The 13,549-nt window shown below is 41.4% G+C and overlaps 1 protein-coding gene across 6 annotated transcripts in view; it reads left to right on the top strand.

Moving 5' to 3' along the window:
• nrg1 (neuregulin 1) overlaps positions 1-13,549 on the top strand; it is an 828,914-nt gene that overhangs the window by 793,687 nt on the left and 21,678 nt on the right. For 3 of the 6 annotated variants that reach the window (XM_072583931.1, XM_072583929.1, XM_072583926.1), the window contains 2 exons: positions 7,587-7,610; positions 11,364-11,466. In XM_072583931.1, the coding sequence (XP_072440032.1) occupies positions 7,587-7,610; positions 11,364-11,466 (127 nt within the window). The remainder of the gene's footprint in view (positions 1-7,586; positions 7,611-11,363; positions 11,467-13,549) is intronic. The other 3 variants (XM_072583930.1, XM_072583927.1, XM_072583928.1) reach the window with 1 other exon arrangement.

The following is a 13,549-nucleotide window of genomic DNA, read 5'->3' on the forward strand; positions in this document are numbered from 1 at the left end:
GGGACAGGCTAAGCAAAGACATGCCAGAGAATTCCTAGAGGCCTGGCACTCCAACCACAACGCTATAAACAAACACATAGATCTAGATGCCATCAATCAACCCCTCAGAAAACGAACAGGAAATGACATCACCACAAACCCCAGGAACCCCATCCAGGAAAAAGATATAAATAGAAAGCAGGAGGCAACAGCTTCGCTTCACTTGGAGGTCGCCACTGATGATGTTACCTAGCCAGGTAATGAAACATCTGGATATCAAACCTACAGCTCAGCGAGCAAACCTACACCCTAAATTTTAAAAAATCCTGACTCAATGAAGCATTAATATCATTCACATCATAAAGTCCTGGAATGAAATCCAACTGAGGCAGCAGTGCAAAATATGTAGAAAGAAGAGCCAGCCAGGGGTCTCTAACAGGCAGTCTACCATCTCAATTCAATTCAAAATTAAAAGTCAATTCAAAAACAAAAATTAAAAGGGCCCAATGCAAAATTAAAAGTCAGCCATTCAGTAACTTTCTAAGCAGACCAGGGCGAAAGCACAGAACAATTCTCAACAGGCAGTTCTTTTTTTTATTCTGTAAGAGAGAATCTGTAGAACAGCCACCCCCATTGTCAGATATTTCTCACTCATGCGTGCAGAGAAGCAGACCTTGGAGATTGTAACTTGTGGATCACAGAGTGAAGGTGCGTGAGTTACATTGCACAGTGCTCACAGGTAGTCACACAACTCTCCACTCAAAGGGCCATGCAACTGGATCTCCTTAATGGACAAGTCTGACCCTGTTTGGAATCCACATCCAAGAGGCAAGATAAATGTTTGCAGCCCTGTTCTAACAGTAGCAGCCTTAGCATCATAATTGGGACCTTCAGTGAGTGAGAAAAACAAACAAGGCAGAAGAATAGGCACTGCTTTGACAGTTTAAAGAAAACAGGCTCCCTCGCGCTACAGTTTATTGTGGCGATATTCTGGTGTTTACATTAGCAGAATAGATAGCACGATTGTGAAATAATGGACAAAAGAATTCCTTATCAGGATTTGCAAATGGCTCGCACTGATGCAGACCGAGGATCTTTGTCTGAGAGAGAACTGGAGAGAAATGTCACTTATTTGAAGGGATTCACTCGACAATGTCTGACTGAATAAATCGTACTCCTAATGTAGAGCCACTTCTTTTAAATGTATCCCAATTGAGGAAGAAGAGAACCAACAAAGTGATGCTTCAAGGTTTGGAAGGTGTGTGTGTGTGTGTGTGCAAGAGACAGTCAGGCTGTGGTACAAATGGTATGTCAAGGAGTCACCAGAGGGAACATGTCAGTGATTGAAGCACCTGGGAGAAGAGAGTAAAGGGAATGAATGACGGGTACTGAAGAGAGGAAAGAGAAAGGCAGAGTATAAAAGATGGTGCTGGAAGCAAAGGTGTTGGCGCAGGTGAACTAGGAGGGAGAGAAACTACAGGACTTTGAATAGAGCAGTGAGAGAGTGAGAATGCACAATGCTCAAGATGGAACTTCAAGTAGAGTCATAGAGATGTATAGCACGGAAACAGACCCTTCGGTCCAACCAGTCCATGCCAACTAGATATCCCAACCCAATCTAGTCCCACCTGCCAGCAGCCGGCCCATATCCCTCCAAACCCTTCCTATCCATATACCCATCCAAATGCCTCTTAAATGTTGCAATTGTACCAGCCTCCACCAATTCCTCTGGCAGCTCATTCCATACACATACCACCCTCTGCATGAAAAAGTTGCCCCTTAGGTCTCTTTTATATCTTTCCCCTCTCACCCTAAACCTATGCCCTCTAGTTCTGGACTCCGCAACCCCAGGGAAAAGACTTTGCCTATTTATCTTATCCATGCCCCTCATAATTTTATAAACCTCTATAAGGTCACCCCTCAACCTCCGACGCTCCAGGGAAAACAGTCCCAGCTTGTTCAACCTCTCCCTGTAGCTCAGATCCTCCAACCCTGGCAACATCCTTGTAGATCTTTTCTGAACCCTTTCAAGTTTCACAACATCTTTCCGATAGGAAGGAGACCAGAATTGCATGCAATATTCCAACAGTGGCCTAACCAATGTCCTGTACAGCCACAACATGACCTCCCAACTCCTGTACTCAATACTCTGACCAATAAAGGAAAGCATACCGAACATCATCTTCATTATCCTATCTACCTGCGACTCCACTGTCAAGGAGCTACAAACCTGCACTCCAAGGTCTCTTTGTTCAGCAACACTCCCTAGGACCTTACCATTAAGTGTATAAGTCCTGCTAAGATTTGCTTTCCCAAAATGCAGCACCTCGCATTTATCTGAATTAAACTCCATCTGCCACTTCTCAGCCCATTGGCCAATCTGGTCAAGATCCTGTTGTAATCTGAGGTAACCCTCTTCGCTGTCCACTACACCCCCAATTTTAGAGTCATCTGCAAACTTACTAACTGTACCGCTTATGCACGCACCCAAATCATTTATGTAAATGACAAAAAGTAGAGGGTCCAGCACCGATCCTTGTGGCACTCCACTGGTAACAGGCCTCCAGTCTGAAAAATAACCCTCCACCACCACCCTCTGTCTTCTACCTTTGAGCCAATTCTGTATCCAAATGGCTAGTTCTCCCTGTATTCCATGAGATCTAACTTTGCTAATCAGTCTCCCATGGCGAACCTTGTCAAACGCCTTACTGAAGTCCATATAGATCACATCTACTGCTCTGCCCTCATCAATCTTCTTTGTTACTTCATCAAAAAGCTCAATCAAATTTGTGAGACATGATTTCCCACGCACAAAGCCATGTTGACTATCCTGAATCAGTCCTTGCCTTTCCAAATATATTTACATCCTGTCCCTCAGGATTCCCTCCAAAAACCTGCCCACCACCGAGGTCAGGCTCACTGATCTATAGTTCCCTGGCTTGTCCTTACCACCCTTCTTAAACAGTGGCACCATGTTTGCCAACCTCCAGTCTTCCGGCACCTCACCTGTGACTATCGATGATACAAATATCTCAGCAAGAGGCCCAGCAATCACTTCTCTAGCTTCCCACAGTAGGCTGTCAAAAGATAAAGGCTGGAAGGGCTCAAAGATTGTGGTGACAAAATTGACAGAAGATACTGTTGAGAAATGCTGCGATAGTGATAGGCAGATCAGGACATGAAATGAATCTAGATGTTAAACGTAAAATTGCATCCCACACTGTGACCAGGCCATTCTACACCCCTGAGATACCTGAGGCAAAATATAGCCACTTCCACATGGGAATCACTTGTAAAAGTCAGTATAACCCTTTGGTTATAACATTTCCAAATTTCTCCTCTATCATCCTTTCAGTTCTCAGTTACATTCTCAATAAGAAAGTGATTTCTGGTTAAAAGGTATTTCGCATACATAGTATCGTAGAGGTGTACCGCACAGAAACAGACTCTTTGGTCCAACTTGTCTGCGCTGACCAGATATCCTAAATTAATCTAGTCTCATTTGCCAGCACTTGGCCCATATCCCTCTAAATCCTTCCTATTCATCTACCCATCCAGATGCCTTTTAAATGTTGTAATTTTACCAGCCTTCACCACTTCCTCTGGCAGCTCATTTCATTCCATACACACAGCACCCCCTGCATGGAAACATCTGCCCTTTAGGTCTCTTTTATATCTTTCCCCTCTTATGTTAAACTTATGCCCTTTAGTTTTGGACTCCTCTAGCCTGGGGAAAAGGCCTTGGCTGTTCACCCTATCCATGCCCCTCATGATTTTATAAACCTCTCAGCCTCCGATGCCTGAGGGAAAACAGCCCCAGCCTGTTCAGCCTCTCCCTACAGCTCAAAACCTCCAACCCTGGCAACATCCTTGTAAATCTTTTCTGAACCCTTTCAAGTTTAACAGCATCTTGCTAGTTTACATTTTTGTGGTAAAATGAAAACACAGAGGAAAATTATCTTTCCTATTTAGTCTATTGGCTGTTGCTAGACTATTAGATCAGTGTGAAACTTTGCACAGCTGAAAACAACTTCAGTCTCCTTCAGACCTTTAGTTAGGAAGTAATCTTTTTATTTGTGAATGGGATATGAGCTATGTTAGTAAGGCAGAGAAAGTGGCAGTGGGACTTTTCCTTGGGCACTATAATCCCACCAATGATGTTGCTTCCACAATAGATAGAGAGAGAGCTCTGATTTACCAGAGGCAGAGAGGTTCATTGGCCTGCAAGAGGCAATATTTTGGGTGCATTGCTAAAGACTGACCAGGGTCTGGATAACACACTGAGGAAGCATTAAGGAATGTTGATAATGTTATGAAGGAAACAACAGCTCAGACATCTCGCCTTCTGAAAGCACGATACTGTAACTCCAACCTTCCTGTAGCGTTGTAGACAGAACTTTGTTTTGCTCTGTCACAGCCTCAGGCAATTTGCATTCCAATGTGTGCCCGATGAATGCGTTATTACAAAGAAAAAACAAAAGGAAAAGGATATGATAAGAGACCACCAGTTCCAGCAAAATGCAGCTGATAATTCCTCAATTGCGCATTCCGAACTTCTCTGTATTTATTTTTCCAAACAAAACTATTTGATAACACTTCGATCCAAGTATACATGATGGACACACACAGGAACTGTTTCAGGGTCATGGATGACCGTACATTCAACTGTTCCTTTCAATAACATTATTTCATTCACATTTTGTTACTTAACTTTATCCTAACCCCACCCCACCCCGACCCCGATTCCCGTTAATCCAGTTATCTAATCATGTATTAAATGTAATGCACTTATCGAGTTATGTTATAATTCTTGCATTTATGATGGGGTTGTTTATGCAAATCTGTTGCACTGTAATTACATCCATGTGGACACTGCTGCTAATTCCTCTGCACAGAGGTTCTCTCTGGTCGAGAGTGATCTCTTCCAGTGGTTGTAGAATTGGTGGAGAATCCCTCTCATTTCTATGGGGAGGACCTAATGGTACCAAGTGCCCTCAGCAATCTAATTCCCTCCCTTTATGATTAAAGTTGCTGGCTATCTGATAGCCAATAGCTCCTCGATTTGGTGGGGGCCAGCAGGGATGGTGACTGCTGGCAGCAATGCATCTGCCAAAGGGCCAGGATTATTAAGGAACACCATCCCTCACATAATTGAAAGCATGTTGGGAATAAGGGAAGGGAGATTTGGATGCAAGAGCAAGGAGTAGCTTTCAAAATCCCCCTCCCCTCTCTATGATGGCCCATCAATTGGGCATGGCATGCCTGACTGCAAGGGATACCCAGCCCTGGCCACACAAGACAACTTTTGACAGTAAAAACCAGAGCATGCATTGTGCCGGCTTCAACTCAACAAAATCAACCATGTCATTTGGTGGTTAATTTGTCAGGGCCATGAGCTGACCAATCCAAATCAATCTGCCTGGTTTTAAAATTTAAACACTGTGGGGTTGCTGTCAATCATCATCCAATATATCTGCCAATCAGAGTCCATTTGTCAACCGATCAGCATTCTCCTCCCAACCAGTATGAACTTTGGCTTTTCCTCTGAATTGCTGTTCTTGCCAATTGTCCTGATGAGTGGAGGATGAAGAAATGTTTGATAAGACTGTGACCTTTTTCCAGCCATACCCAGTTGCGGTACTATTTAGTAGCTTCACACTGCATGGGAGTTCTACAAGGTTTCACACAATAACGATGTCTGCTGATTTTGAAATAGCTGACAAACATGGATTAGTTAAATTGTACTCAGTATAATATGTTTCCCCAGAACGGAGGTGTGGACAATCCAGAAGCAGAAATCTTCTACAAAGTATCCATTTTAGCAAATATGTTTAGCATCCTTTATCATTGCTAGATTGTCCTGCTAGGTCAACTAATGCTTGAAATGGATAATTGAATGTTTTGCTGTCTTTCAGTTTCAAGATTAGGAGAAAACTGAATCCAAACTGAATTGTACTGGTATTGTTACTGGTGTGCTGCATTCCTATTAGATTTAGAAAGCCAATTTTCTAGGAGTTTACAAGGTAGAAAATATTTTAAGTGGTAGCCTGACAGTAACCAGATAACTTTAATAGCTGTAGCCAGTTCTTTATTGTAAGTGTCTGTATCTTAAAGTTAGTCGAACGATGTGGTTTGGTGGGGTACAGTGAAAAGTTCAGATGTCATTGGAACGATTGATGCATGTTGAATCTATACATCTGTGTGTGCTGTGTGCATGTTTCCTTTAACATTGTGTTACCCCTTCTAATATTCATGCAATTATTATATTTTGCCCCATTTTTGATGACCCTAACCTGAATGATTTTTCCTCTTCCATGATTGTAGTTCTACCTAACTCTTGTCTCAGTGTAAATCAGTGATATCAATGTAGCAGTGTGTTAGCTGTAGCATGTCCGCTGTTTAACACTTGCTTTGTTTCTCTTTCCAATGTAACTAATGAATGTTGGTAGTGGTGCTTATGCAGGACTACAGTATCATCTGAGGAAACCAAAGTATAATCCCTCATGTTGGTCCTTCAAGGCAAAAATTAGGCAAGCAAATTGAACTTGCTCATTTTTGTGCAGTGATCTGTTTTTCTCTGAGCACAATAAAGTCACTGTTTTGAAGGGCAATTATGACCAAGGCGATTGATTTTTAAATTGAAAGTCATGAGGTTGAACACCTTTTATACTGTGCCATTTTTAACGTTATCTGAATGCAGTGCGTTGGGAAAATGTCATGTCAGGCTTGTGTGTTCACTTCCTGACAATCCATCAACCAAGCAAAATTTTCAGGATGCTGTATTTAAATAACGTAATGGCCGCGTGCCAAAATATACAAACAAGCTGAATTATAAGCTTCGTTTGACATCTTTCAAGCAAACCTCCATCATTTGGACTGAGGGCAGATGATATCCTTTGATTTGAGGGGAAAAAACAAATTGTAAAATCTTTTGATGGAATTCCGTGAAAATAAATATTGGGCTGTACTGCACATTCCCCCCCCCCCCCCCCCCCCCCACCCCCACCCAGTCATAATTCCCACTCCTTAAAATTTCCCAGCTACTGACAGTGTGGTGCCATGGGTGCAAATATACATTTTAAAAATATTTTTACTGGGCTTTCACCCATTGGAACAAAGTCAGATATCCATCTGACAAACTATTTGCGAAGTTCAGATAGACTGTGAAAGGCACTGATCTACCAGACGAAATGAAAGAGAACCTCATGTTGCCTCAAAACGAAACAAAATAGCTTAATTTTCCAAAATTGTCCTTGCATCATTACCAGAAAGTTTACTTGTATTTCACTTGTATAATTGAATTTCTGACTGTATTTTCAAACTTGCTGTGGTTTTTTTTCCTTCCCCCACCCCCACCCCAAGTGCTTGTATAGTTGTGTTCTCTCTCTTTGGAAAGCATGTATTTTGCAGCAGGATTAAGCAGCTTATATGAGCACAGTCTCTTCTGGAATGTTGCCACTCATCATTGTCTCCTATGTGCAAGCACAAGGCTAATCATGTGACTCGTGTGATTTCTTTTCCCCAGTATGATGTACTGCTCTTCTCTGAAACTCTTTTTTTCCCTTGTTTTTTTCCTTTCTTTTTTTGTCAACTTTCTGCATTGGCAGAGCATCTTGGAATTGAATTTATGGGTATGGACAAATCATTCCTTTTAATCTGCAGAATAAAACCTGACAGCTCTGATCTACCTTCAATTCCTAACTCAGTTTCTCTCCCTTTCCCACCCCTGTTGCTTTTGGAAGGGATGAGCCAGCCATAACAGCCTGTCTGCCACTTGGCCACCCTTTTTGTGGGTAGCGAGGATAAATTTAAACGGGAATAGATTTTCCACCACAGCCATGGAGATTTGATTTGTAGAATGGGAACAAGCCATTTAGCCCATTTCAAGCCTGCTCTACTTTTCAATGAGATCATGGCTGATCTTTATGTCAACTCTATTACTGTCTAGGTTTGGATCTGACTTCCATCTCCTTCATTTCAGCCTACTTTTCAAAACAATTTGAAACAAATAGTGGTCAAAAGATGGCTACAGCAACTATACATTGATTGTTAAGTTCCTCACTAGCTTTATGCCACAGGCTGATGACTCCAAATGCATTATTTTATTACATATTTTAATTCGAATGCAAAGAAGGCAATAGCCAGTTAACAAAGGAAAAAGGTCTCCTCAGTGAGTGACTGTAAAATTCTATCTTTCTTGGATTTACCATAATATTTATGCCATTTCCTCAATTTGCATTTTTCAGTGTCACAAACTGTAAAGGTGTGCTTTCTAAAGGAGCAGGTGTGGTGGTCCAAAATAATTCTAAGATTAATTTCACAATTCAGATTTTAAAAATCTGTTGGCCTTTGTTCAAATTTGCGCTCACAATACCAGCTCCCAACGTGATCAATAAAGTGTTGAAAGAGCCCCACAATCTGTCGTTGAATTTTTCCATTTTCCCATGATTAGATACTTGTTGGCATTCTGTGCATGCCTTGCAGTTTAACTGAATTTCGAATTGCTTAAATATAGAACAAATAAGCAAGACAATAAAAGCCTCAAAAGTGAAGATTACGGCTTGTTGACCTGCAGTGAGAGCAGTCTAATAATGCTACAAGTGGAAATGGGCCCAATTTATAGGATTAATAAACATGCTTGTAAAATATAAATGATATTTCTGGCTGAAGATTGCAATAATAGAAAGCGATCTCCACGACTGACCAGATTTTAGAAACAGAGATGTCTTTCATTCATTTGAATCTCTGTTTTTGGTGAGTTGACTAGGTGACTAATGCTGTGGAGAGTTCAAAAAGATCTTTCTACCCAGCACCATCGAACCGTCCCTCCAGAACTGCCCTTCCCTATGTGATTTAACCATAAGTTAAAATGTTTACTGTCACTTATTTAATTCCACTTTGGAAATGAAACCACGTCGCTGTTAAATGACTTGTGCTCCCATTGAACAGCACATGGTTCCCAAACCTGAGGTTCGGTAATTATTCCTTTTAGAGTTGTAGTGAGACCCCAGTGTATGATGGCAATTGTCTTCTGGAATCCCATTTTGCTATCAAGGAGGAACACAGTGTTTGAGATGAACCAGCCTTGAGAAGTTCTGGCTGACTGACGTATGTGACAAGGCCATCAACACACTGGCCTCAAAGTAATTCCCAAAAAATCTGGAACTGCGTGCAGACAATGGATAAACAACAGATTCAATCATACAGTTTCCTTCCCCTTTTGCAAAGTTGTCTTCAAGTCCAGAAATAGTACAACTCACTTATTAAAAAAGGTTGTGTTTGAAGTTAGAACATTTTAAATACAGCCTTTGTTAGCAGCAAATCACTTAGTACATCTCATGAAGCAGCTGGTAGTAAAGGAAGCAGACAGAAGCTTAAAACAGACTGAACGCTAATTTGATTAAGATCATCTTCATAACCCACGTAACTCTTGATTCATTTTTGAGCTGGTTCAGTCAGTCGGTGGTTATGTTGTGTGGGCCATCCCTTCATGTTTGCTTCAATCACTCTCTTCCAAGTGTTTCTGTATTTTATTTTCCACTATCAAGCATGCTATGCCAGGCCCACAGTTGACTTCTTAACCTGAAACTACTTTTTAAAATCAAAATTTCTACCCTACTGGCAACCTTTTCCTTCTCTTTTTGTTAAACAAAAAGTCACTCGCTACTTTGGCGAAGTCGTTCTCCTGAAGAAGTCCAGTTGAATTGATGTTTGGTCTTGTATGGATTTGGTGTTGACCATCTGTCGTGATGTCTCATGTTGTTATTGTAAATAGCAGGATGGCTATTGGCCAGCTGTAAGGATAAGAGACAAACCATGCTAATAATGTCAACAAGAAACACAGCCAATTGTTGAAAGAAAAATGTTATTGCTTTTTATACGTGAAAATCAGGAAGAATTTGAAGTATTTGCAAAGTCCTCCGACCCTGTGAAATTATGCTTATATTGTAGTCAGCTTTCTGTTATGATTCACTTCCTAGTCATGCTGTCTACCCCTTTTCAAAGTGACCAAATTATATCTACAGTCAGAATGAACTGATAGATTGGAACGAATCTGGCAAATCTAGAAACATTAACGTGGTGCGTGCAACAGGCTGCAAAAGAATTGGACTAAACCTTGGCTGATCTTTCTGAAGGTCAACCTTGCAACACACACACGCACGTCTGTGTGTCTGAACATCCAAAATGCCTGCCAATGATCGCCGTTTTGTTCTATGATCTTCCTCTAACTGCGATTGATGCTCTTTTGTTTAGCTGGATGTTAACATCCGATTTCCCAATATGACCAGCCGATACCACACATTCATCTATTGTTCTATAATGGAATTAAATCAGGCACGGGAGGAACTTCAGATTTTTGTACTGATTTTCTGCAAATGAATCACTTTAATGAGATGTTTGTGAGAATTACTCTAGTCCTGTCAGCTGGCCTCTATTCTGACATTTACCTCAACGGTGCTTTACTCAGTGATGTTTCTCTGTCAGTGATGTGGGCTCAAGTTGGTGGAATGGGGAAGGAGAGAAGTGGCAAAAATTTCCAGTGAAGTTCAAAAAAGACTGTGTTTCTCCACCAACTGCCAAGGAGGAGGTGAGAAAGAATGAGTAATCTGCTGAAGCATTTTTGCAAATTTCCAGCATTTACATGATAAATAGAAAATGGAACAATGCATTGACTGTGAGAATATTGAATTACACTGCAGGAAACATCAATGAGTGATCGCCCAATAACAATTTAACTCCAGTTTTATGTATAATCGTCAAAATGTTTCTTTAACATTGGACTGCAGAATTTCAAAAAGGCAATGTTCAGCTTCTGTAATATTTTACAGCTTTTTACCAATTGGGTTTAAGCACGTTCTGGAGTAGAAGGCCTGAATTTCTGATTTGGAATGGCTCATGAAATTGTTACATGAAAATGCTTGGAATAACAGTCATGAAGATTTGGCATGTATTTAAATGTGCTCAATTTTAAAAGACAAGCTAATCTCACAACAGATTACACTTTTGTTATCTGAAGTACCTGGTACTTGACAGAACTCAACATGTGTCCTCACATGTTCCAGACTGGTCATCAATACAGACTCACAACTGCAACTACAAGAAGGATTCATAATATAAGAATGAATCCATTCTTACAGAATGAATCACAAAAAAAGACACTTAGAACGATTGGCGGAAGCTGCGATTTGCCTTTTTAAAAAAAAATTGCCGTGAGCTTCCATTTTGTGCATTTTAATTGCCTTTGAGAGCACAGCAGGTGGAGAAATGGAAACTGTATGAGCAATTTCTGCCCATCAACAGAGCTAAATATTACATTTTCATGGCACATTGACTGCACAGCAAACCTCAGGCTATAACCTGCTGTTTTCTGCTTCTCTCTTCAGAAGCTGAGGAGCTGTACCAGAAGCGAGTGCTGACGATAACAGGGATCTGTATTGCCCTCCTAGTGGTTGGCATCATGTGTGTGGTGGCGTACTGCAAAACAAAGTAATCCAAAGTTTCATTGTCTCAAATCCATGACCAAACCCAATTGACACTAATTTTCTGTTCTTTTCCCCTCTCAAGTGAATTCTCGTTGTGCTCAAACATTGATGTTATTTAAAGTCTCCCTTTGCACCAAATGATATTTGGGAATGACAAAGCACTCAGCAAAAATAATGCTACTAGAGGTTAAATTTGGATGGAATCTGTTGTTCTGAGTCTAAAGGCAACATGTAATTCAGTTCAATACAAATCAGAGACTAAGTGACAAAGTTTGGGGGGGGGTGGGGGAAGCAGATGGATGGGAACAGAATTGTAGCTCCTGTGTACAGGAGGAGGATAGTGAGGTCATGAATAAGGTTTCAATGTCACCGGAGTGTACCAGCAGGCTGTAAGGTGGTTTGAAGTGTGTCTACCTCAATGCCAGGAGCATCAAGAATAAGGTGGAGAAACTTGCAGCACAGGGTGATACCTGGGACTTGGATGTTGTGGCCATTTCAGAGATATGGGTAGAGCAGGGACAGGAATGGTTGTTGCAGGTTCCAGGGTTTTGATGTTTCAGTAAGAACAAGGAAGGTGGTAAAAGAGGGGGAGGTGTGGCATTGTTAGTCAAGGACAGTATAAAGGTGGGAGAAAGGATGCTTGAGGACTTGTCTATTGAGGTAGTATGGGCTGAGGTTAGAAACAGGAAAGGAGAGGTCACCCTGTTGGGAATTTTCTATAGGCTTCCAAATAGTTCCAGAGATGTAGAGGAAAGGATTGCAATAATGATTCTGGATAGGAGTGAAAGTAACAGCGTAGTTGTCATGGGGGTCATTAACTTTCCAAATATTGACTGGAAATGCTATAGTTCGAGTACTTCAGATGGGTCCATTTTTGTCCAATCTGTGCAGGAGGGTTTCCTGACACAGTATGGATCGGCCAACAAGAGGCGATGTCGCATTGGATTTAGTACTGGTTAATGAACCAGGCCAGGTAGTAGATTTGGAGGTAGGTGAGCACTTTGGTGATAGTGACCACAATTCGGCTACATTTAATTTCGCGATGGAAAGAGATAGGTATATACCGCAGGGCAAGAGTTATAGCTGGGGGAAAGGCAATTATGATGCGATTAAGCAAGATTTAGGATGCATAGGATAGGGAAGGAAACTGCACGGGATGGGCACAATTGAAGTGTGGAGCTTGTTCAAGGAACATCAACTACATGCCCTTGATACGTATGTACCGGCCAGGCAGGGAGGAGGTAGTCGAGCGAGGGGACAGTGGTTTGCTAAGGAAGTTGAATCTCTTGTCAAGAGGAAGAAGAAGGCTTATATAAAGATGAGATGTGAAGGATCAGGGCACTAGACAGTTACAAGTTAGCCAGGAAGGACCTAAAGAGAGCTAAGAAGAGCCAAGAGGGGACACGAAAAGACTTTGGCAGGTAGGATCAAGGAAAACCTAAAACTTTCTATAGGTATGCCAGGAATAAAAGAATGACAAGGGTAAGATTGGGGCCAATCAAGGACAGCAGTGGGAGAAGTTGTGTGTGAAGTCCAAGGAGATAGGAGAGGCACTGAATATTTTCCATCAATATTCACACTGGAAAAAGATAATGTTGTCAAGGAGAATATTGGGATACAGGCTATTAGAATAGAGGGGATTGAAGTTCAGAAGGAGAAGGGGTTAGCAATTCTGCAAAGTGTGAAAATAGTCAAGTCCGCTGTGCTGGATGGGATTTATCCTAGATTCTCTGGGAAGCTAGGGAGGAGACTGTAGATCTTTGTCGTCATTGTCTACAAGAATAGTGCCAGAAGACTGGAGGATAGAAAATGTTGTCCCCTTGTTCAAGAAGGGGAGTAGAGACATCCCTGGTAATTATGGACCACTGAGTCTTTCTTCTGCTGTGGGTAAGGTTTTGGAAAGGATTATAAGAGACAGGATTTATAATCATCTAGAAAGGAATAATTTGTTTAAGGATAGTCAACACAGTTTTGTGAAGGGTAGGCCATGACTCTCAAACCTTATTGAGTTCTTTTGAGAAGGTGACCAAACAGTTGGATGAAGGTAAAGCGGTTGATGGTGTATATGGATTTCAGTAAGGCATTTG

Source organism: Chiloscyllium punctatum, chromosome 14 (assembly GCF_047496795.1).
Source record: "Chiloscyllium punctatum isolate Juve2018m chromosome 14, sChiPun1.3, whole genome shotgun sequence".
Lineage (NCBI taxonomy): Eukaryota > Metazoa > Chordata > Chondrichthyes > Orectolobiformes > Hemiscylliidae > Chiloscyllium > Chiloscyllium punctatum.